The sequence below is a fragment of the Manihot esculenta genome, chromosome 16 (genome assembly GCF_001659605.2).
Source record: "Manihot esculenta cultivar AM560-2 chromosome 16, M.esculenta_v8, whole genome shotgun sequence".
In the NCBI taxonomy this organism is placed as follows: domain Eukaryota; kingdom Viridiplantae; phylum Streptophyta; class Magnoliopsida; order Malpighiales; family Euphorbiaceae; genus Manihot; species Manihot esculenta.
This window is the reverse complement of record NC_035176.2, coordinates 5,209,677-5,235,035: the sequence shown is the minus strand read 5'-3', so window position 1 is coordinate 5,235,035 and position 25,359 is coordinate 5,209,677. Positions and strand designations below refer to the sequence as shown.

The following is a 25,359-nucleotide window of genomic DNA, read 5'->3' as shown; positions in this document are numbered from 1 at the left end:
ACGTCGTGACTGGATTTTTAATTAAGGAATCCATGAATTTTACATTGCACGTTCCTTTCTTCAATGCTTTGCATGCTATCTCATTATTTAAATCTTCTACCTGTATGGTTTTAGCATTAAAACATGAGATAAAACTCCTTAAAGACTTGCCCTCTCCCTAGTGAATTTTCTGCAAGTTAGAGAAAAGTTTTTTAGGAGGTATGCAAGTAATAAATCTGGATTTAAATAACGTGGCAAACTGTATAAAGTTTTAAATTGAACCTGAAATCAGATGTTGGTACCATTTCTAAGCCAAACCTATGAGCGTCGATGGAAACACTCAATATGAGACAAAATTGCTTACATCCTGAAGCTGCATGATCATCCTGAAGATTGCCAGGTGGCTCATGTGGTCTGTCGTTCCATCATATTTGCCCAAACTAAGAAACTTGAACTTGGTGGGAAAGGGTTTCTACTAAAATCTCTTTCGAAAGAGGTGAAACACCCTTTAGGCTGAAATCCTTTTCTTATTCATTTTGGTACCTTTGCACGGCTCGTACTAGCTTCCAATCAACACCTTTTAGAGCCTCACCTAATTCATTTTCGGACTCGGCTCTTCCCTTGTGTTGTATTTTGACCGCTTCTGTTCAAGCCCTTGGAGTATCCACAAAGACTTCCTCCCTTCTTCCAGCATCCATTTTTTATGCCTCTTTCCAAGTCTTATAATGGCCAAAGGTAACCTATAGTCTTTGGATGTACTAAAGTATATGTTTATTGTTTAAATTATTGAGATTTGTTTCATTGACCATTGGGGTTGTGTTCTCTCTATTGTCAGGAGTAGAAGAAACGATGACTCTCTCGTTGGTAACAATATTAGCAGTAGCTCATGAACTACTGGCCATCTTGGAAGTGAAAGGAGAGAGAGATTTCTTCAAATGAAAGGAGACCAGAATGGAGAGAGAAGTTTCTTTCTGAGGAAATGAGTAGGAGATCAATTACAATCCAAATGAATGGTGAGGATTCAAAGGATTTTCTGATAACAAAATCAAATGATGTTGCTAAAATTAGATTGATGACATGGCAGTGGAGCTACATTGTGATTAGATAGAACCTACAAAGAAGAGAATATGAGGTGGTGGTGGGTGCCTATGGCAGCCACTCCGCTGCTCAAGTCAGTATATTAAAGAAAAGAGTGAATGTAATGAATTATTTAAAGTTCTTGTGTAAGAGAATAGCATACATTTACCTCTTTGATTTCTCTCCTTTTATACTATAAGAAGGTGGAGATGAATATACAATTTTTTGATAATTCAGTAATGATGTAGCTGATTGCTTGATAAGGGATATCGTCGACTAACATATTGGTGATCCCGTTATTACAGGCGTAGTGAGAATACACTCGGTTGTCCCTGCTAACGGTAACTTCGTGCTGAGACTCAACTCTTCGAGGAAAGGGCAAGTCTTGATGAGATTCGGGTGTTATGGTGTCCGAGTCTTACTTCCTTAACCTGATCTGCGTTTCTTACTCATTAAATCTTTGCCACGTGTGTCTATCTTATAGTTACAGTTCATGATTTATTTTGAACAATTGTTATATAATATCATATCTATTATATATATATATATATATATATATATATTAAAATTATAAATAATTAATGGTAAAAGAAGTTTTAGAGATTTTTTTTTGATAAATTTCATAGATAAATTAGTAAATTATTTATTTTAAAATTTTGATAAATTGATTAGTAATGAAATTTTGAAAAGAGTTATATATAAAAATAATGGTTTTTAAATATTTATTAGTGTAAGTGATAAATAATAATTGTGGTCTAATGATATATATATTACAATAAAAATTATCTTATAAAAATAAAATTTATAATTTAAATTTGAAAATATTTTAGACATATATTGAAATTTAACATGATAAAAATTTATTATTAACAAATAAAATTATAGTTTAAATGTAATACAACTCATATTTTCTTTCTCATAAATAACTACAAAAATTCTTCATTTCATTTCATTTCATATTTTCTTTTTATTTAGTAACTACAGTATCTCTTTATTTCTTATTTATATTATCTTTTAATAATAAAAATTAATTTGCTTCTTTTCTTTATTTATTTTTTATTTATTTTTTTGTCTACAATGATTTTATAAAGAGAAATTCAAGATTTTACATCTTTATAAAGTATTTGAAAGATTTCCAAAATAAATAGAATTGTATCATTGAAGTTATTTGAGAATTTTTTTAATGAATTTTTGCATTTTTTTTAAATATAATTGTGCTCATAGATAATATTAATAGTTTAGTGATTGATATTATAATATTATTAGAATTTTATTTTTTTATTAATATTTAGAATTAATTTTTTATTATTATATTAACTATTAGATTTTATATAATAATTTATTGGTAAAGTTATAATTAATTTAATTTATTAATATTTTATTATTTTTATTAGTATTATGAGATGGTTATATGAAAATAATTTATAATAATTTATTATAATAAAATAAAATTTTACAAAGAAAATATAAAATATGAAAATAATATTAATTATTTATAGTAATTATTTTTTTAGAGTAAAAAATATTGTAATATTATAAGTGAAATTTATTTCATAATTAATTTTAAATTTAGGATAATTAAATCACTTATTATAGTAAGTTATTGAATTTGAATAAGTTTTAATATTTAAAAAAATTTAATTATAAATATATATTATGTTGGATGATTGCATCTTCATTCCTCTTGTAACAATATAATTACAAAAAACAACAATAAATAAATAAATGTTTTTAGACCAACTTGGTTTGTTGGTGGATTTTGAATAAATGAATCTTCTTTTTTTAAACTATAATAATATATAAATGAATAATTATAATTCTATTTAATTTTATTTTATTTTTAAAAATTTTTAAATTTTTTTAATATTTAATAGAATTTAATATATTTGAAATGAATATAATTGAAAAATTAATAATATATTTTAAAAATATATATAAAAATAAAATAAATAAAAATTATGTAACTGAGAAAACATACATTTTAAAATTGATTAATATATATCATTAAATAATAATTTTTTTGAGAAAATATGATATAAATTTATTATTATTTTTTAATTTTAATGAAAATAGATATATGTGTTTTTTTAAAAAGAGAGCAATAAAATACAAAAAATAATTATAATTATAAAACACACCTTAATGCACAAGGATATGGGATATGATGAATTTTTCTTTTCTCACACACAAGTTGAAAATGGGAATGGTGTTGGAAGAAGGAAGAAGACACACGCAAAGGGCAAAAAGGGAAAGAGAAGGGCGATGGCGTCGAAGCAGGGCTGACGTACTGAGCAGGAACGTAGGCCGGCTGCCAGAGAGACGCGTGAGCCACAGGCGGTGTCGGCTCAACTGACTAATGACTGCTGCTTTGTGCGATCGCAGTTCGCATCTTCGCTTTCAAGCAATCAACTTGATTGGGTAAGAGACCGACTTTGTCAACGGAACGGAGAACCAAGACTTTTTAGAGCCGGAAAATGCGTGGCTGCTTTCTCTTTGGATTATAGATGAGTAGGAGCAACAGCTGCTCGGAGGCTCTCCTATCTATTTTTTTATTATTATTATTTTTTAAAGAAACTCTCTCCGATCAACGATGAATGAAAGCAAATCTGTGAATTAATCATTTTATTTTTTTATATAATAATAATAATTATTGTTATTTTAATATAATATTAAAGTCTTGTTCGATTCTAACTAATCTATTTCTTAGAAAGTTTAATTTTTAAGAAATATATTTTTTGAAAAATTTAATTTTCAGAAAATATTAATTAATTTATTTGGTCGGTATATTAAATTCTTGAAAGTAAAATTAGATTAATAGAAAATAATAATAAAAATAATATAAATACTTTTACTTTAATAAAAAATATTTATTATTTTTATAATATTCAATACTTTAAAAAATCTTAAATCACATAATTATTATTATATAATTTTTAATGATACAATAATCAATAAAACAAGAGTATATGTGTACATATACATGGTAAAAGAAGGAAAAAAAATAAAAAATAAAGAGAGCAAAATGAAAAGTAGCAGAATTTTTGGTAAAGAACTTCACCTGCTTGAACGAGGATATATAAAGTATATACACGAAGAAAGAGGGGAAAAAAAGCAAAGTGAAAAGTAAAAAAAAAAAAAAGGCAAAGTGGAAAGTAATATGAATTTTTAGTAAGGAACTTCACTCCCTTCAATAAATCTAATCAATTTATTTTCTCTACAATAGGGGAAATGGAGATATACACTTTCCCAGAAGTTAATAAATATAGCCAAACAAATAAGATGAATTTTAACACCTATTTTAATTTCCTTAACTAACTTCCTCAAAACAAACAAGTCTTAAGATTAACTTTACTTTCAGAAAAATATTATTTTAAATGTATTACAAATAATTATATGAATTATTGCACTTTGCAATTCTATCAAGATATTCTATTTTTAGCAATTTGGATAATAGAATATTCGATTCATGTAATTCTATTTTTGTAATTGATATGATAGGAAAACATAGTTATGTTATAATTGGCTAAACTTTCAAAAAGAGAATATGAGGTGGTAGTGGATGTCCACGACAGTTGTCCCGATACTCAAGTATACCAAAAATAGAGAGAATACAATAAATTACTTAGAACTTGAGTAGTGTAAGAGAATAATGTACATTTGCTTCTGTGATTCTTCTCCTTTCATATTATAAACAGGTGAAGATAAATATAGTATTTTTCGATAATACGACGATGATGTAGTCGGCTGCTTGATAAAGGATATCACCAGCTAACAGATTGGTGATCCCCCATTTACAGGCGTAATGGGGATACGCTGGACTATCCCTGTTTAATGATAACTTTGTACTGAAACTCGTCCTATTCAGGGGAAGACGAGTTTTGATGATGAACCGGATGCGTGAAATGTCCTGATTTTCCTTTCCTCGGGTGGGATCGCGTTACTTACTTTTAGATTCTTGCCACGTAGACCTGTCTTGTGATGACAGCTCATGACTTACTTTGGGCGATTATTATGTAGTATTAGAGTTCCCCCGCTGGTCTTTGATCCTTTAGGCTCGAAGGTGATGGTTTGCCTTTTCGATTTGAGACCGTGGCGCGATTTTGGTTGGTCTTTGCTGTTAGCATCATTTTGACTGCCTTTGGCTACAACAGTTGCCTTATTTCTTAAGTCATATTTAAAGCTTTGCCAGCTATACTGCTGTATAAGAACTCTCCTTTCTCTTCTTTCATCTATGACTGTCCTCTATGGAAGAGATGAATGGAGATACTTCCTTTTATGTTCCTAAGGATAACTAGATCTGTGTGGAGAATAACATCATGGTCTATGAAGAGTGGCTAAAGGTGGGTCTTCATGAAGGTGCAAGCATATTACTCAACTCTGTGCACTGGCTGAGGACTGCAACCAGCTCGATTATAATGGCTTTTCAGCGCCACGACCCCTAAGGGGTTGGATTGTGCAAAATTGATTCTGAGGGACAAGTCAGGAAAGTGGTCCCATTTATGCGATGTTTCCTGGACAAACGACATCTTCCTAGAGGATGAGGTCAAGCGAAAGGCTGAAGAGAAGTTAACTGAGACTTTGCTAATGACGTAATAGATATTAAGAAAATTTTGATGTAATAGATACTCAGAAAGGATACCGAAGCCCTCCTTCTCCCCTTGTGATCTTTTGTGATACAACTATATATTTTGCATATCTATTCTCTATTCTTAGGTGTTTGTTTGTTCCGTTGCTACCAACGATTTAAATAATTGGTCAAGAGGCTATCTTCCAACCAAACTATTAATCTGGTGACTACCGTTTTTTACCCAAAGAAAGGGGCTAATGCACATTCACTTTGTAGGTCGTAACGCCTGGTTAACGGTCATAAAATAATTTGGAGAATTTTTGCAAAACAGGGTTGATATCTGGGCATGTGTCCTGGCGGATTCCCGCATTCCAATCATAAAACGCCTTTGAAAATTTTTTCATAAGGGACTTTCACTCGGCCATTCGTCTTGACACTCAATCATAAGACCTGTCTTATCGATATTAATCTTTGGTTGACACCTTTGTCTTTTGGGATTAGTATACTCACCTTATGGCTTGGCATAGATGACTTGATTAGTGGGACCAACAAATGGATTGTGGTCTGATGAAAACCGCCTTGTGACCTAGCCTAGTTATTTAGTAGGACCAACGCCCATATTATGGTTTGGCGGTACCTGCCTTGTGACCTGGCCTGGCAGAATCCGCCTTGTGGCCTTGTTTAGTGGGACCAACGCTCAGATTATGGTCTGAAAGTACCCGTCTTATGATCTAGCCTAGCGGAACCTGCCTTGTGGCCTTGTTTAGTGGGACCAACTCCTAGATTCTAGTCTGGCAGTATTCACCTTGTGACCTGGCCTAGCGAAACCTGCCTTGTGGCCTTGTTTAGTGGGACAAATGCCTAGATTGTGGTCCGGCAATATCCGCCTTGTGACCTGGTTTGGTGAAACTCGCCTTGTGGCCTCTTCTTGTCTCCTTAAACTTTTTGAGGAAGGCAATCTCATCGTTCCTTGTCACTGAAAAACACAAAATGTAAAAGAATATCTTGTTAACTTGTTATTGATAAAATTTTCTTAGATTACAGATGTTCCACGAATGGAGAATGACTTGAATATCTAGCCTAGCCAGCTCATAGGACCCTGAGCGAATGACCTTCGATACCCTAAACTGCCCTTTTCAGTTCTCGCCCAACTTACTATGTCCGGCACTGCCACTTGTTATATCTATTCTTTTAAGGACTAGGTCCCCCCACATTAGAAACACGTGGTCTAACCTTGTTGTTGAATATTCTGGACATTTTAATTCTATAAACTGCTATTCTGATTGTAATATTTTCTCGTAGGAATTCGGCTTGGTCCAAATTGAATTGTATTTCTTCGGGATTCCCTGAAATCTCAGGGTGTTGTGTCCTGAAGCTCCTTACTTGAATTTCCACAGGGATGACTGCCTCGACCCTATATACAAGCGAAAATGGTGTTTCTCCTATAGCTATCCTAGGGGTGGTCCTGTATGCCCACAGTAAGTGAGGTAATTCCTCAAGTCAGTTGCATTTGGCTTGGTCGAGCCTTTTCTTTAACCCCTGTAGGATGGTTCTATTTGTAACCTCAATCATATCATTGGTTTGAGGGTGATATGCTGAGCTGAACCTTAAGTCAATCTTTCATTTCTTGCAGAAGTCTTTAAACCTGGAGCTTGCAAAATGAGTTCCATTATAGGTGATCACTATCTTTGGTATTCCGAATTGAGTGAATATATTTTTACTAATGAAGAAAATCGCTTGTTGGGTGGTGATAGACTGCACTGCCTCAGCCTTGGCCCACTTACTTAAATGATCTACTGCCACGATTACGAACTTCCTTGACCCGGATTCCTTAGAGAATGGGCCAAGGATGTTTATCCCCCACTGAAACAAAGGCCAAAGACTTCCAATTGCTGCTTGCATTTCTCTCGGGGTCATTGGGATGTTTACATGTACTTTGCATCTTCAAGTGTTCTAGACAAGTTACTTCGCATCTTGCATTATCATCAGCCATTAGTACTCTTGTCTGAATGCTTTCCAGGCGATTGTTTGAGCTCTTTCATGGGGATGCATGTCTTCTATTAGAACCCATTTCCATTGTTGAAGATGTTAGAGCTTATGATGAGGTCTCCTGGCAGTTCACATCTTTAGGAGTATTTTTAGTTAAGTCTGTACATGACTTGATGGACATGTTTGATAGTTGGGCTAGGGATTGTATATGGAAATTGCTTTAGAAGATCAAAGTGCCCCAATGGTGTCGCATGTTTTACTAATTAATTGCTTATGGAAAAATTATAACCAATGCTGAAAGATTTAAACGTCGATTTACTAATAACCCGACTTGTGCTATTTGTGGCCATAGAAAGGAAACATGGGATTGCCCTGCTACTCACTATCTCTGGAATCAAATTTGGGACCCTAATACGTGTGAATCCTTTTTTGATTAGTATGTGGCTAATTAGCTACAATATGATGTTGGTTTTACATATTCTTTAATAGTTATTTGTCAACCGCTTGAGATTTTATTTATTGCAATGTGGTGAATTTGGAAATAGAGAAATGTTGTGGTTTTCCAACAAGTTCCTAATGCTCTATAACTTGATGTAAAATTACAGTCTTTATTACACTCTTTATATTACAATATGGATGTTTGGTCGCACTGATTCTTATATTTTATTAAACAGGAATATACTGTTAATTTTGTGTCTTGTCAACCTCTAATGATGAGGGGATTAAGCTTAATTATGATAGGGTGAGTAAAGAAAATTTTGATCATGATGGTAGTGGTAGTGTGATTTGTAATCATATGGGGTTGGATTGTAGGTTATTATATTCAATTAGGTGTACGTATATATATATATATAAAACTAAACTGATTAAAGTCGCTGCTAAACTTTTCGGCAGGGGCTGTTGGGAAAACTAAGACAGAATGAGCCCAACGACTCAGGCTTTACCGTCGGTGGGGGGAGCTGCATCAGCTTGTTCTTCCCTCAATCGCCCCATTGCCTCTATATCTTCGGCGTTCCGTTCTGCAGATATGAGCGTCTCTACGGTGACGTTGTCGAAGAAATCTCTTGTATGCCTTTCATCATCATCATCATCATCTTCTTCTTCTTCAGCAATAATGCCTGCTACTCGTACCAACATTAATAATGGTTCGATGATGATAATTTGCTCCGTCGAAGGACGCTACTGCTACTCAACTATCCCCGCTGGTATAATGATAATAGGGAGAAGGAAGAAGAGGTTCATTCCGTGTGATGTCGCATTGAGATCCAACATTTCGGCTTCATCATCTTTATCCTCATCGTCAACAACTGTCACCCAAGGAGAAGAGGAGGGGGAAGAAGCTGCTAAGAAGATTGGGGCGAGGGTTCGAGTGAAGGTTCCCTTGAAGGTTTACCACGTGCCTCGGGTGCCTGAAGTAGATCTGACTGGGAAAGAAGGACATCTCAAGCAGTATGTTGCCCTCTGGAAAGGCAAACGAATATCTGCCAATCTACCTTACAAGGTGGAGTTCGTGGTGGATATTGAAGGCCGTGGCCCTGTCAAATTCCTTGCCCATCTCAAGGAGGACGAGTTTGACTACCTTGAATGAATAGTATTTTACAATTTCATCTGCTTTGCTGCTTCCCCTGCCCGACCAGGCCAATACTCCTCTGTTTCCATTTCCTTTTCGTTATCTTTTCACTTAATCATACCCTAGTGTAATGCAGTGTAAATGTAGTTTACATGCTTGATTGTGTTCTTATTTTTCCCATCTTATATTCTTCTGTATCAATGTAAGAATTTATGCTGACCTGCTTCTTGTACATTTGATTTTGGGATATCAGTGAAGCAATGTGGGATCGAGAAAACGCTTCTCTCAAAGACGTTTTCCATCTTTATTGTCCTATGTTATGTAAATGAATCAATGCTCTTGGCTGTTTCTCCAGGATTTTTTTTTTTTCGATGCATAGCTCTTGTTTGGTACTCCATTCTTTTGTTTGTGTTCATTGTTCCCTTTCCATTTTTAGTTTACAATACTTTACATGTATCTTTATTTTGTCATTTCTCTGAGGCTTTGCTTCTTTTTCTGAATTTAAAATCTTTTCTAATTTACAGATTGATGTTTAGACATCCATCAATAATATAGATTATTGCATTCACATTAAGAAAATATTTGTTCAGTTGAGCTCTTAATATGTTTTCATTTGTTGTTACGCTTACCCTTTGTTTGGATTTAAGGGAAATGGAGAGAAGAGAAAAGAAAAGAAATCTTGATTTCTCAAATTTCTCTTGTTTGGCGAGGAGGATTTGCATTTCTCAAATTCCTATGAGTAATCCAAAGTGTTTGCCTCAAATTTGTGAGAAACGGGTGAAAATACCTAAAGTATTGTTCTTTCCCATTTTTTCTTTAGAGGGAGAAATTTGATTTTCCTTCTATATTAATGATTATCCAAAAAACATAAAGTAAATCAAATTTCTTTTCTCTTCGTTTCCTTATACAATTAAGGATCCAAACAAATTGTTAATGATGAAAAGGAGTGGAATATGGTTGTGCATCACATCAGCAATTAATTTTGCTGTAGTGGAACTTTCTTGAAACCAAGAATGGCTATCTCCTTCCATATAGCTTCAATTTCTTTTAGTGTAAACACTTGTTTCAGTCATCCTTTTAATTCCACTGTACCTTGCCAATATTGGATTACTGGTCAAGGTGAAGCTAGTGCTGGTTGTCTTCTATAAAACCAGACTTTGCGTGCTAGGTTTTCCAGCCAATCTTGTGTTGGATAGGCAACAGTGTTGAGAGTTGCAGAGATAGTCTTCTGGACTTGAGCATGTATCCTAGTATTGTCCAGCAGAACTAACCACCATTAATCCACGGATTTTGCTTTCTGGTCCAGCAGGTAGTCCCTGATGTTTTTCTCTGGTCCTATGTATCAACCTCCATATGAGCTTAAATGCAACCTTGAAGTTCTTGCCATAACTTCTCTTTGCAGGTTCTGAGATATATCAGGAGATGTTGGCGAAGGCCCTTGTGAACTACTTTGGTGCGAAATTACTCGTATTTGATAGCCATTCTTTTCTGGGTGTAAGCTAAAAACATTCTGGATTCTCTTGCAACACTTTCTCATCTATATGATGTAAACATTAAAATTTGTTGAATCTCCAATTATGAATATGTAGGGTTTGTCTTCAAAGGAAGCTGAGTTTTTGACGGATGGATTTAATGCAGAAAAATCCTGCATCTGTACCAAACAAAGCCCTATGATCGCCGACTCATTAAAAAGTGTGAATCCATCAGGTCTTGAAGCAGATACACCTAGTTCTTTAAATGCACCTTCTTCCTTTGGTCAGGGATCTCAACCAAAGATGGATATTGATGCTGTACCCTCTTCTTCTGGGACATCTAGAAATCTGTTGTTTAAAATAGGTAGGACTGGCCATCCGTATTTGGTCTTCCTTTTTGTTTGACCTTTTAGTTCTAATCAGTTCCCTTGGATTCTAATTTAGCAAGATAACTACAAACTATGTTCTTCCAGGTGATAGAGTAAGGTACATTTCTGGTGGCTTATGTCCATCAGCATCTTCATCAAGGTATTAGTAGTGGCCAGAATCTGTTAAACTTTCTAGTGATCATTTATATGGTTCTGTGAACTTGAGTGCAGGGATGTTTAGTCCTTATCCTTTTTCTTAATTACCTTGTAATGATCATTGAAACTCTGTTTCTCTGAAGTCATGAACTAAAAGGGGAATTGATTGATGGGTTTCCACTAACTGAACTGGGGCTGTATTTTGACATAAACATGTCAGTTGCAGAATTCCTCCTCATCATGATCTGAAGTGGAATGCTTGAAATAATAGCTGACGAACTGGGCAAATATTGTTTTGGATATGAGAAGCATCAAGCAGGGTTCTATTGTTGAAGTAGCTGCCAAATGTAGTCCAATGCCAAAACTGAGAAGATAAATGATGATATTCATGTGATTTTTGTTTTTCTACTTTCTAGTTGTTGAGACTAGCTATAGAGTTGGAATTCAATACCTGTCTAATTGTGCTGGTTCATATTTGCATATACTAGCGTAAGACATTGGAACAAATGTAGGAAACATATTCTGGAGATATTTAGAGCCTCATGCTATTCTCAAGCTGTTGCCTCATAAGGGGTGGACTTGAAAATTTTTTTGATTCTTGCCTTATGTTTGTCATTTGGCCCTTTTGGCACAGCATATGGTTGCTTACTCTGTTAATTGTTTGTTAATTTAATATGTAGGGGTCCACCTAATGGAATTCGTGGAAAGGTCCTACTAGTTTTTGAGGACAATCCTTTCCTTTGTCAAAAATAGGGGTAAGGTTTGATAAACCTGTAACTGATGGGGTTTATCTTGGAGGCCTTTGCGAGGGAGGTCATGGGTACTTTTGCAATGGTAATTTTGTACTGTTCTATGAGAATTTTCATGTGCTTTGACTTCATCAGAAACCCTTTTCTTTTTTTCCCCGAAAATTTTCTGATTCCAACTGACTGGAAATATTTCTCACTTTCTATCTCTGGTTACTGATCTTCGTTTGGATAATGTGGAAGATTTGGACAAATTACTATCAATACATTATTTGAGGTAGTGATACTCAAGTGATGATGATATGATTCAATTTGATTTGGCTTTGTGTTGTTTTCCATTTCCTGGCTTCTTATATACTTCTACAAAATGTTTTATCCAGCTGTACACAATGAGAGCAGAAACTCTCCTTTTATTTTGTTCATGAAATATGCAGAGAAATCAATTGCAGGAAATCCAGACACATGCTCTACATTTAAAAGCAAACTTGAAAAGCTTCCTGATAATGTGGTAGCAATTGCTTCACACACACAAACTGACAATCGCAAAGAAAAGGTAATATTTTGGTCTCATATTAAACCTGGGGAGTGAGGGTGTTCCAAATGTATTTTGAATTTTATTTACCGATTTTCTTCTATGCTGAATTACCAAAAATTTCAAAGAAAAATTTCAAAGTTGAGGCATCTTGGTATTATTCTTCCTCAGAATTCAACTGAGAAAAATCGCAAGAGATATTGAAAAATTTGAAAAATGTTATTTATGAACGTGCATGTCTAAGTTCCTCTATGCATATAACAGGCAGGTTTCTGTTAAATATTGGGAGTTGCTAACTGAAAATAACTTAAAAGAAAAGTTATTCAAGCACGTTCAACTGTAGATTCAATGTGCTTTATTATTCATTGATGTAGCTTTAAGTATTCAAAAGGGAATTATGGAGATGGGTGACCTTGGTCAAGAAAATTGAAGTGTTCTAGACTTCTAAAACAATTACATTTAACCTGTGGCGTTGGTGTTTAAACTCCCTTCTAATATATACTAAAACTTATTTACCCTTATTTTTGTGCAGTGAAAGTCAGAAGCCTACAAATTGAGCCTATTCTGTAATTTAAATTTGCTTTTAGTTTGATTATAAAAAATTATGGTCCATTTTCAAACCCTTGAATTTGTTTTCTTCTTGCAGTCGCATCCTGGAGGTTTTCTTTTCACGAAATTTGGTTGCAATCAAACTGCACTTCTTGACCTGGCTTTTCCGGTAGTGATTCTTTCCTCTCCTCTCTCCTTTTTGTTTCCAGTTGTAGACCGTTTCTTTTCTCCACTGCAGGAGTCTTTGAACATCTCCTGTTTGCACAAGATTTGCCTTAAAAGTTAATTTTTTCTTTTTATTCCTCTTCTCATTGGTTCTGATGGCATGTAGTAAATAGAAGTGGAGGTCTACAGGTGCTTCATTGCACAAACCGATGTAGTAATTTCATTTTTATCTTTTGGCCCAAATGTTTGTTATCATATGTATTTTACATATCAATATACTCTGCTCTTTATGGCTATTGTTAAGCTAAAGTAGTTGATGTTTCAAGTAAGAAAATGTAAAAGGATTACTCAATCAACAATGGTTTTAAATCTTCTAGGAATTTATTTTGCAATACAGTTCCATAAATGTGAAGAGTGTATTATACTAGAACATAATAAATTTTTGGTGTAGGCAAAAGTTGTGACGCAATGCAAATCAGCTACTATTTTTTTCCTTTTCTTTTCCTTCTTCTCAGGGCCTGTTTGCATTGCTGTTGGAGCATCTGCTAAGAAAAACACTTTCTTAAATATGATTGTTAGAGTATTAAAATTTGATTGAAAAATAAATTGATATGTTTTAACCTTAAAAATACTAAGTTAACAAAACAGTTTTTTTCAAATTTCCTTTTCAATAGTTTTTAAAATAGTACTTTTTCTGAGAGCAGTCCTTTTTTCCCTAAAACCCAATGCCAAATGGGGTCTAACCTATCCTAGAGTTGCTCTCAACCTTTCAACTGTGGTCTGCTATTTCCATTTAGAGGGCCTGTTAAATGTTAATTCCAATGTGTTTTAGGTTTTTCAGATGTGATGCAAAAGACAGACTATGCATGAACTTTCTCTCTGTCTCTCTCTCTTCATATAAATGCATAGCATACTTATATATATGTATGAATGTGTCTGTTTGCGTGTGTCTGCATCTGCATGTGTGCATGGGTGTGATGTATACTGGTTGATGATCAGGCATTAAAAGGTTATCATGTCACATGTGCGTATAATGAGTGATCTCTTGCCATATGGTTTTATCAGGATAGCTTTGGAAGACTTCATGACAGAGGGAAAGAAGTACCAAAGGCAACAAAAGTTCTGACTAACCTTTTCCGGAATAAAGCAGTTATTCACATGCCACAGGTCTGTATAATGGACACTGTACCATTATTACAACTATTATATTGGGGTATGATATATTATTGAATTGTATAAATCATTGCAGGATGAGTTGCTTCTACCATCTTGGAAGCATCAATTGGATCGAGATGCAGAAACCCTCAAAATGAAGGGGAATTTTAATCACCTTAGTGCTGTGAGAAACCTTTCATACACTAAGCCTCTGTTTGTTTGTAGAAAATAACTTATATTTGAAAAATATTTTCCGTGGAAAATATTTTTCAACAAGATAACTTATTTTCTATTGCTTAATTTTAATTTAAAAAATAAAATTCATTGAAAAATTTATATATAGGTCTTAATAAAGACGTTAAGGTGCGGAAAATGACTTCCTCTAAAAAGAGGAAGTCATTTTCCTTAAAATGACTTATTTTTTCCTTTGACCAGGAAAATATTTTCTGTTGACTAAATTTTCTAAAGCCAAAAAATTGACTAAATTTTCTGACTGCTCCAAACGTAAAAAAATATGAAAAATATTTTCCGTGAAACAAACGGAACCTAAGCTATGGCATTTGATTGTTATTTCTTAAATATTTTATAATTAATACAATATGTAAAGGGGCACTTTTGAAATTTGGAATGTGTAATCCTTAAGAGTCAACTACTTGTCCATGTCTGGTCAGTTTGTCTCTGCTACCGAAACGTTATGTTGGCTCACATCACTGGTCCTTATAATAAAATAATCTTCAATGATGCATGAATGTTCAGTGTGCACAGTAAAGGCATTAGAAATTGCTCCTTCCAGTTATCATTAATAAGTATATTGTGGCTTACCAGATACCAACTATCAAATCTGTGAGGAGCAGCTTCAACTTAGATAACGTCTAGTTTTGATTGTCGGTTTAAGGGGTCTGTTTTATGTTCTTTTTCCTATGTTGTTTCTGGTTAACTGTTGAAACTTCCCTTTCTACTCTTAGGCATCTTTGCTAGCTATAGCAAAAACAAGAAGAATATGAGTTGCCAGAGCCATCTGGCTTCTCGTCTATATTAACTGATTTTTCTGTTTGACATAAAAATTCATGTTTATGCTTCTGTGTTTCCTAGAATTGGTCTCTTCTTCTCAAAGTTGGTCCCATATCAGTCATCCTGAGAATTCTTGGAATTTTTGGTTTATAGCTGGTTGAAGTCCTTTTGTTGGTTGAGCAATGAAGGTTCTAGATTTCTGTTGTGGAACTAGAATTTCAAGATTGGAGGGCCACGAGTACGGTTGATAATAGTAATAAGAAAAAACTTAGATTTCAAGGACTCGACAGATTTGAGGGCCTTGTTGAAAAGTTCCAGATTTAGGGTTGGAATATGTACTTTTGTATAAAATATATAGGTAGGAAATGAGAACTTGCTAAGAATGACAGTAACATTGTCCTGTCTCCTGTGATAGAAAATAGGCCTCTTGAGGGGTTAAAAAAAAAAAGAAAAGTTAGGCTGTAAGCTGTACATGAAATTGTAGTGTTGTCTTGAGAAATTAAAGATTCATGTGAGAAGACTTTGGAGTGTCCTGTTGGATGGGCAACAGTGTTGAGAGTTGCAGATATGGTCTTCTGGACTTGAGCATGTATCTTACTATTGTAGTGTTGCCTTGAGAAACTAAAGATTCATCTAAGAATCTGGAGTTTCATATGTTGGACAATAGGCTAAATTTCTACAGTCATCTAATGTTGAAGTGATAATCATAATCTAATTTTGGATAGTTGTATGGAGCTAGAATTCTTCATATGGCAGTAAAGTCCAATCAAATGTTGGAATTCAGCTACTGCTTTCAAGTGATTAGATTTCTCCAGTCTGTTTTCCAAGGAAATTGTTGAAGTTTTCCTTCAGCTTGAATGAAGCTCTTGTCCTATTCTGTTGGTAAAGTGAACGCTCAATGTTCGGAGATTTTTTATTATTATTATTGTTATTTCTCTCCACAGAAGAAAGCTTTTTGTTGGAATGCGCTCTAGACCTGCTTTTATTTGCTTATTTTAAGCCATATTTCCTGATTTCGACTATTTCACATTGATCTTTGTTTTGTAGTCTTCCTAGTACAATTTATATCCTTTAATTCTGTAGTTAGCAGACATGTGATTAGGACGGGATTGTTCTGTACGTATAAATACTCTTGACTTTATTCTTGTAGTTAATTCGATTCTTCCAGAAGTACTCTCTCTCTGTTTCTCCAAAACCTCAGTTTCACATTGTTCTCAGCTATTATTGGTGCTGTAGGGACTTTGAGCAATGAAAGTTGATGGCTTGATCTTTGTTGGAATTCATTTATGTATCTTCTGGTTGTTAGCAATGCTTTTTTGAGTTGGCCAAGTGCTCGTTTGAGGAAGCCTTTATGATTCTACTCGCACCTTAAACTTGCTTGCTGCACTATATAGCATCATCAAAGGCTCCCCTCAGGCCCCAACACATTTCTTGTTGGAGGTTTTTTTTTTTCTAAACTTGCATTTCTTGGTCAGGATTGATGGGTTTATATGTATGCGTTTGTCGTGCCCATTATCCTATGCATAAATTAATTAATTATTTTTTAATTTCAATAAAATTAAAATTAGTGATATTTTTAAAAAAAGTTAAATTAATATATAGAAATTATTTTAATTTTTTAATTCATGCAAAAATTTAAAAATAGCTATATTTATAAAAAAGTTAAAATAATAAAGTTAAAATAATGTGTAAAATATATTTTATTTTTTAATTTTTATAAAATTAAAATTAATCACATTTTTAAAAAAATTAAAATTTTTATTTTGAAATTAATTTTTTTAATTTACAAAATTTAAAACTATATAATTTGTAAAATTATTTAAGTGTTTTTTTCTTTATTATTTGAAATGTAATATTTAAATTTAATTATTTTACTTTTATTTAATTATTTTATTTAATTTTTATGATACTTTCTTATTTATATTTTTCAATTGTGCTATTATTATATTAGCAAATTTGCAATTGAGATTTAAATGATTTTTCATTATATTTTATAATTAATATAACGTTAATTTATTTTAATGGGTAACATATGAATTGAATTGAATTTAGTTAAAAAATTAAAAAATTATGTATTATTATGCACTATAATAGATGAAAATAATTTAAATTTAAATTTGATACAAATTAGTTATTGAGCGCTCCCTGTAGCCAACAAATATACCGCCAACTAAGTATTTATTTGAATACTTGTTGGTAAGTGGTAATAATGACGCGGACAGAGAACAATATTTTAATTAAGTTTTTAGGAAATTTTATTTCTTAGCAATCACTAGTATGAAATGATGCATAAAAGTTTTACTTATTAATGCTATATCAACTTAAGTTTGCGCCCTCATGAACAATTTAAATAGAAAATAAATGTTTTACTTATATAAAAGATTACATTTTCATAGCAATTGAAAATATATATCCACTATCAAGAAAATAAAAACTAGTAAGCTACAAAATTTGTGTCATAATTAACAGTTTCATATGTACCCATAACAATACTGCATAAGAGTTTTAATAATGACGAAGATAATGCACAATTTTATAGTGGTAAGTGCATTTGAATAAAAGGTCTCTACTTTTGCAACCCTTAATCCTTAGACTTACTCGAAACTCAATACAGTTAAGCAATTGAGAAGTACATCTACAATAAAAAAAATCTGATGTACCAAAATCTATTTTGTTAGACATAAATTTGAATATTTTAGATATTCTGCATATTAAAACATTTCATATAAAAATAACAATAAAAAAAATCATAATTAGATAGAAACGGTTCCAATTATCCTGAAATTCAATATCATTGATATCATGGAACGATGATGGCATAACCTTGAAACCTCTATCTGCATCGTAGAGGAGATTGTACTCCATTGAGTGATTAGACAATTGCCATTAAAGTAATAGATAAGATCTTTTAGATTCATTTGCTAAGCAACAACTTAAAAATAAAAAAAGTAAAAGTAAAAAATATAAATTTTTAAAATCAGTGTAATGATCCTTTTGATTTATTGTAATTCATATGTTGTAATCATGCTAAATTTTTATAAGTTTGAAATTACAAGGAAACTGGGATTAGAAAACAAAACTTTCATCTAAAAACAAGTCACCAAAATGAGGTAATCTATGAAATTCTACAACAACATGCAAAATTTATGTACAAACGTGTTCAGTAAAGGATTTATATTACTATAGTCAAACCTGCAAATTTGAAGAATTGAATGCACTCAGACGCCCCATAACATACCAAGACTGGATAGCCTACATAATTTCCAACAATAAATGAGTATAAATTGTAAAGTAATAAGGCATATCTAATCCAGTAATTTCTATCATCCAAGATAGTATGGTAACAATAATCCAATAAAAATTCAGCATCATCGCAAGGATCCAAGAAGAGGAGTGGTCAAGTATCTGCTCACACTATCAGTAAGATCAACATCTCGATCACAGGACGTCCATATAACTCAAATTATATGTAAAAATTAGCAGGATTGAAACTGTCAAAAAGTAAAAATAAAAAATACAAAAACTTAAACAGTAAAAAACAATTTATATAAAAAAGCAAAAACGAAAAATATTACTTTCAATAAAAATAAAAAAATTCAATTTATCGTAGTTATTTTTTTCTCTCTCATACAATGAGAAATGCATACGTTTATCAAGTCGAGTTTCTTCTTATTACATTCGCTTATCAGCCAAGTCAAAACTTGTATGAACTACCTTTTAGAAAACAAAAGCCAACCGATAAGAAGTACACTAATAAAAAACAAACCAAAATCAATAAGGATCATACACATAAACCCATCAATCCCGTCCAAGAAATGCAAGTTTAGAAAGAAAAAAAAATCCTGAACAAGAAATGTGTTGGGGCCTGGGGGGAGCCTTTGATGATGCTATATAATGCAGCAAGCAAGTTTAAGGTATGAGTAGAATCATAAAGGCTTCCTCAAACGAACACTTAGCCAACTCAAAACAGCATTTGATAACAACATGAAGATACATAAATGAATTCCAACAAAAATCAAGACATCAACTTTCATTGCTCAGAGTCCCAGCAGCACCAATAGCTGAGAATGATTTGAAACTGAGGTTTTGAGAGAAACTGAGAGGGCTTTTATTTCTGGAAGAATCGAATTAATTACAAGAGTAAAGTCAAGAGTATTTACATGTACAGAACAATCACGTGCTAATCACATGTCTGCTAACTACAGAATTAAAGGATATAAATTCTACTTGGAAGACTACAAAACAAAGATCAATGTGAAATAGTCGAAATCAGAAAATATGGCTTAAAATAAGCAAATAATAGCAGGTCCAGAGTGCATTCCAATAAAAAGCTTTTTTCTGTGAATAGAAATAACAATAATAATAATAAAAAATCTCTGAACATTGAGCATTCACTTTACCAACAGAATAGGACAAGGGCTTCATTCAAGCTGAAAGAAAACTTCTGACAATTTCCTTGGAAAACTTGGACAATTTCCTTGGAAAACAGACTATGGAGAAATCTAATCACTTGAAAGCAATTGCTGAATTCCAACATTTGATTGCACTTAACTGCCATATGAAGAATTCTAGCTCCATAGAACTATCCAAAATTAGATTATGATTATCACTTCAACATTAGATTACTGCAGAAATTTAGCCTATTGTCCAACATATGAAACTCCAGATTCTTAGATGAATCTTTAGTTTCTCAAGGCAACACTGCAATAGTAGGATACATGCTCAAGTCCAGAAGACCATCTCTACAACTCTCAACACTGTTGCCCATCCAACAGGAAACTCCAAAGTCTTTTCAATGAATCTTTAATTTCTCAAGACAACACTACAATTTCATGTACAGCCTACAGCCTAACTTTTCATTTTTTTTAATCCCTCCAAAGGCCTATTTTCTGTCACAGGAGACAGGACTATTGTTACTGTCATTCTTAGCAAGTTCTCATTTCCTACCCATATATTTTATACAAAAGTACACATTCCAACCCTAAATCTGGAACTTTTCAACAAGGTCCTCAAATCTGTTGAGTCCTTGAAATCTAAGTTCTTTTATTATTACTATTATCAACCGTACTCGTGGCCCTCCAATCTTGAAATTCTAGTTCCACAACAGAAATCTAGAACCTTCATTGCTCAACCAACAAAAGGACTTCAACCAGCTATAAACCAAAAATTCCAAGAATTCTCAAGATGACTGATATGGGACCAACTTTGAGAAGAAGAGACCAATTCTAGGGAACACAGAAGCATAAACATGAATTTTTATGTCAAACAGAAAAATCAGTTAATATGGACAAGAAGCCAGATGGCTCTGGAAACTCATATTCTTATTGTTTTTGCTATAGCCAGCAAAGATGCGTAAGAGTAGAAAGGGAAGTTTCAACAGTTAACCAGAAACAACATAGGAAAAAGAACATAAAACAGACCCCTTAAACCGACAATCAAAACTAGACGTTATCCAAGTTGAAGCAGCTACTCACAGATTTGATAGTTGGTATCTGGTAAGCCACAATATACTTATTAATGATAACTGGAAGGAGCAATTTCTAATGCCTTTACTGTGCACACTGAACATTCATGAGTCATTGAAGATTATTTTATTATAAGGACCAGTGATGTGAGCCAACATAATGTTTCAGTAGCAGAGGCAAACTGACCAGACGTGCACAAGTAATTGACTCTTTAAGGATTACACATACAAAATTTCAAAACCGCCCATTTACATATTGTATTAATGATAAAATGTTTTAAGAAATAACAATCAAATGCCATAGCTTAGTGTATGAAAGATTTCTCACAGCACGAAGGTGATTCAAATTCCCCTTCATTTTAAGGGTTTCTACATCTCGATCCAATTGATGCTTCGAAGGTGCTAGAAGCACCTCATCCTGCAATGATTTATACAATTCAATAATATACCATACCACATGGTACAGTGTCCATTATACAGACCTGTGGCATGTGAATAACTGCTTTATTCGGGAAAAGTTTAGTCGGAACTTTTGTTGCCTTTGGCACTTCTTTCCCTCTGTCATGAAGTCTTCAAAAGCTATCCTGATAAAACCATATGGCAAGATATCACTCATTATACGCATACGTGACATGATAACCTTTTAATGCCTGATCAGCAACCAGTATACATCACACCCATGCACACATGCAGATGCAGACACACGCAAACAGACACATTCATACATATATATAAGTATGCTATGCACTTATATGAAGAGAGAAAGAGACAGAGAGAGAAAAAGTTCATACATAGTCTGTCTTTTGCATCACATCTGAAAAACCTAAAGCACATTGGAATTAACATTTAACAGGCCCTCTAAATGGAAATAGCAGACCACAGTTGAAAGGTTGAGAGGAACTCTAGGATAGCTTAGACCCCATTTGGCATTGAGTTTTAGGGAAAAAAGGACTGCTCTCAGGAAAAGTACCATTTTAAAAACTATTGAAAAGAGAAATTTGAAAAACTGTTTTGTTAACTTAGTATTTTTAAGGTTAAAACATATCAATTTATTTTTTAATCAATTTTTAATACTATAACAATTATATTTAAGAAAGTGTTTTTCTTAGCGGGAGCTCCAACAGCAATGCAAACAGGCCCTGAGAAGAAAGAAAAGGAAAGGAAAAAAATAGTAGCTGATTTGCATTGCGTCACAACTTTTGTACAGATGCAGGATTTTTCTGCATTAAATCCATCGGTCAAAAACTCAGCTTCCTTTGAAGACAAACCCTACATATTCATAATTGGAGATTCAACAAATTTTAATGTTTACATCATATAGATGAGAAAGTGTTGCAAGAGAATCCAGAATGTTTTTAGCTTACACCCAGAAAAGAATGGCTATCAAATATGAGTAATTTAGCACCAAAGTAGTTCACAAGGGCCTTCGCCAACATCTCCTGATATATCTCAGAACCTGCAAAGAGAAGTTACGGCAAGAACTTCAAGTTTGCCTTTAAGGTCATATGGAGGTTGATACATAGGAGACCAAAGAAAAACATCAGGGACTACTTGCTGGACCAGAAAGCAAAATCCGTGGATTAATGGTGGTTAGTTCTGCTGTACAATACTAGGATACATGCTCAAGTCCAGAAGACTATCTCTGCAACTCTCAACACTGTTGCCTATCCACATGATTGGCTGGAAAACCTAGCACGCAAAGTCTGGTTTTATAGAAGACAGCCAGCACTAGCTTCACCTTGACCAGTAATCCAATATTGGCAAGGTACAGTGGAACTAAAAAGGATGACTGAAACAAGTGTTTACATTAAAAGAAACTGAAGCTATATGGAAGGAGATAGCCATTCTTGGTTTTAGGAAAGTTCCACTACAGCAAATTAATTGCTGATGTGATGCACAACCATATTCCACCTTTTCGTCATTAACAATTTGTTTGGATCCTTAATTGTATAAGGAAATGAAGAGAAAAGAAATTTGATTTACTTTATTTTTTTGGATAATTATTAATATAGAAGGAAAATCAAATTTCTCCCTCAACAATACTTTAGGTATTTTCACCCGTTTCTCACAAATTTGAGGGAAACACTTTGGGTTACTTGTAGGAATTTGAGAAATGCAAATTCTCCTCTCCAAAAAAGAGAATTTTGAGAAATCAAGATTTCTTTTCTTTTCTCTTCTCTAAGTTTCCCTTAAATCCAAACAAAGGGTATGCGTAACAACAAATGAAAACATATTATGAGCTCAACTGAACAAATGTTTTCTTGATGTGAATGCAATAATCTATATTATTCATGTCTAAACATCAATCTGTAAATTAGAAAAGATTCTAAATTCAGAAAAAGAAGCAAAGCCTCGGAGAAATGACAAAATAAAGATACATGTAAAGTATTGTAAACTGAAAATGGAAAGGGAACAATGAACGCAAACACAAGAATGGAGTGCCAAACAAGAGCTATGCATTCAAAAAAAAAAATTCCTGGAGAAACAGCCAAAAAGCATTGATTTATTTATATAACATGGAACAATAAAGATGGAAAACGTCTTTGAGAGAAGCGTTTTCTCGATCCCATTGCTTCACTGATATCCCAAAATCAAATGTACAAGAAGCAGGTCAGCATAAATTCTCATATTGATACAGAAGAATATAAGATGGGAAAAATAAGAACACAATTAAGCATGTAAACTACATTTACACTGCATTACACTAGGGTATGATTAAGTGAAAAGATAACGAAAAGGAAATGGAAACAGAGGAGTATTGGCCTGGTCGGGCAGGGGAAGCAGCAAAGCAGATGAAATTGTAAAATACTATTCATTCAAGGTAGTCAAACTCGTCCTCCTTGAGATGGGCAAGGAATTTGACAGGGCCACGGCCTTCAATATCCACCACGAACTCCACCTTGTAAGGTAGATTGGCAGATATTCGTTTGCCTTTCCACAGGGCAACATACTGCTTGAGATGTCCTTCTTTCCCAGTCAGATCTACTTCAGGCACCCGAGGCACGTGGTAAACCTTCAAGGGAACCTTCACTCGAACCCTCGCCCCAATCTTCTTAGCAGCTTCTTCCCCCTCCTCTTCTCCTTGGGTGACAGTTGTTGACGATGAGGATAATGAAGCTGAAATGTTGGATCTCAATGCGACATCACACGGAATGAACCTCTTCTTCCTTCTCCCTATTATCATTATACCAGCGGGGATAGTTGAGTAGCAGTAGCGTCCTTTGACGGAGCAAATTATCATCATCGAACCATTATTAATGTCGGTACGAGTAGGCATTATTGCTGAAGAAGAAGAAGAAGAAGAGGAAGAAGAAGATGATGAAGACGACGATGAAAGGCATACAAGAGATTTCTTCGACAACGTCACCGTAGAGACGCTCATATCTACAGAACGGAACGCCGAAGATATAAAGGCAATGGGGCGATTGAGGGAAGAACAACCTGAAGCAGCTCCCCCCACCGACGGTAAAGCCAGAGTCGTCGGGCTCATTCTGTCTTAAGTTTCCCGAACAGCTCCTGCCAAAAAAATTTAGCAGCGACTTTAATCAGTTTAATTTTTGGCCACCCAAAAATGAGAGATAATTACTCGGTGCAAATCCACAGGGATCTTTATCAGCCCAAATATCCTAATCCTCTGTTTGGATAACTTTGGAGGAGGATAGGAAAATAAGCAAGGAAAATATTTTTATTTTTATTTTTTTTCTTTTTATTTTTATTTAAATAAGAAAAAAATTAAAAAAAAATAATATTTTTTTGATAAAAAAATAATTTCACAATTTCCAATGTAAATTTCTATTTTTTATTTTTTTAATTAAAGAGAAAATAAGTGGAAAAAAATAAAAATGAATTTTCTTATTTTATTATTTTTCTCTTCTTATTTTATACTATTAATTTTCCTTTCCTCCCCTTTTAATTATATTTAAGTATTGTTAATATACATAAATACTTATTTCTCTCTATTTTTAATCAGAGAAATATTTTGGATTAAATGCAAAAGTTAAATATAATTTCTCCTTTTTTTTCCCTCTATTTGGTGTCCAAACAATAGAAATTAGGAAAATTAGTTTTGTTTTCTTTATTCTCTTTTCTTTTATTTTCTTTTATCTCATTTCTCTTAATCTAAATAAAGAGTAAAGGTATTGAATTGATAAAGACAATAAGAGAAAGACTGCTATGGTGAACTTATCAACACTCCTATACTAATTAAAATTAACATATTATATATTTGAATTAAAATTATAATTTATTTAACATTTAAACTTATAAAAAGGCATAACAACCAAATACAAATTAATTATATTATTAATAATTTATTAAAAAAACCAATTACACATGTTGTTGACTTTATTCTAAAGAGGGATAGAGTGCTTCCTGAGATTAATAAAGGAGGAGATGGCAGCTTTTACAACAATTTGATGGATGGACTACGGCAGGAGTAGGAGAGAGGAAGGTTATAATTACTTTAGTAAAGATAGAAGGTGGATAGAGTTATTAGTAATATTTTTTAGATTTTATTTGGTTTAAATGTGTTGCTTCTTGAGAAGTCATTTTTTTAAAAG

The 25,359-nt window shown here is 33.3% G+C and overlaps 3 protein-coding genes across 3 annotated transcripts; 2 read left to right on the top strand and 1 right to left on the bottom strand.

The window, feature by feature from the left end:
• Nucleotides 1-8,478: 8,478 nt before the first annotated feature.
• LOC110604094 (ferredoxin-thioredoxin reductase, variable chain, chloroplastic) lies at nucleotides 8,479-9,536 on the top strand. The gene has a single exon (XM_021742186.2). The coding sequence runs from the start codon at nucleotides 8,532-8,534 to the stop codon at nucleotides 9,198-9,200; it is 669 nt and encodes a 222-aa protein (XP_021597878.1). The 5' UTR covers nucleotides 8,479-8,531; the 3' UTR covers nucleotides 9,201-9,536.
• Nucleotides 9,537-10,735: 1,199 nt separating this feature from the next.
• LOC110604095 lies at nucleotides 10,736-16,864 on the top strand. The gene is made up of 5 exons (XM_021742187.2): nucleotides 10,736-11,018; nucleotides 11,128-12,477; nucleotides 13,103-13,174; nucleotides 14,236-14,337; nucleotides 14,420-16,864. The coding sequence occupies exons 2-5, from the start codon at nucleotides 12,292-12,294 to the stop codon at nucleotides 14,555-14,557; spliced, it is 498 nt and encodes a 165-aa protein (XP_021597879.1). The 5' UTR covers nucleotides 10,736-11,018; nucleotides 11,128-12,291; the 3' UTR covers nucleotides 14,558-16,864.
• A 6,419-nt stretch (nucleotides 16,865-23,283) lies between these two features.
• On the bottom strand, nucleotides 23,284-24,408 carry LOC110602928 (ferredoxin-thioredoxin reductase, variable chain, chloroplastic). Its single transcript, XM_021740529.2, has one exon. The coding sequence runs from the start codon at nucleotides 24,288-24,290 to the stop codon at nucleotides 23,613-23,615; it is 678 nt and encodes a 225-aa protein (XP_021596221.1). The 5' UTR covers nucleotides 24,291-24,408; the 3' UTR covers nucleotides 23,284-23,612.
• Nucleotides 24,409-25,359: the final 951 nt, after the last annotated feature.

Coding starts and splice junctions, on each gene's coding strand:
- LOC110604095 (XM_021742187.2), top strand. CDS start 12,292: ATGTTTTATCCAGCTGTACACAATGAGAGCAGAAACTCTCCTTTTATT. Junction 12,478..13,102: donor CTGACAATCGCAAAGAAAAG/GTAATATTTTGG, acceptor TTCTTCTTGCAG/TCGCATCCTGGAGGTTTTCT. Junction 13,175..14,235: donor TTCTTGACCTGGCTTTTCCG/GTAGTGATTCTT, acceptor TGGTTTTATCAG/GATAGCTTTGGAAGACTTCA.
- LOC110604094 (XM_021742186.2), top strand. CDS start 8,532: ATGAGCCCAACGACTCAGGCTTTACCGTCGGTGGGGGGAGCTGCATCA.
- LOC110602928 (XM_021740529.2), bottom strand. CDS start 24,290: ATGAGCCCGACGACTCTGGCTTTACCGTCGGTGGGGGGAGCTGCTTCA.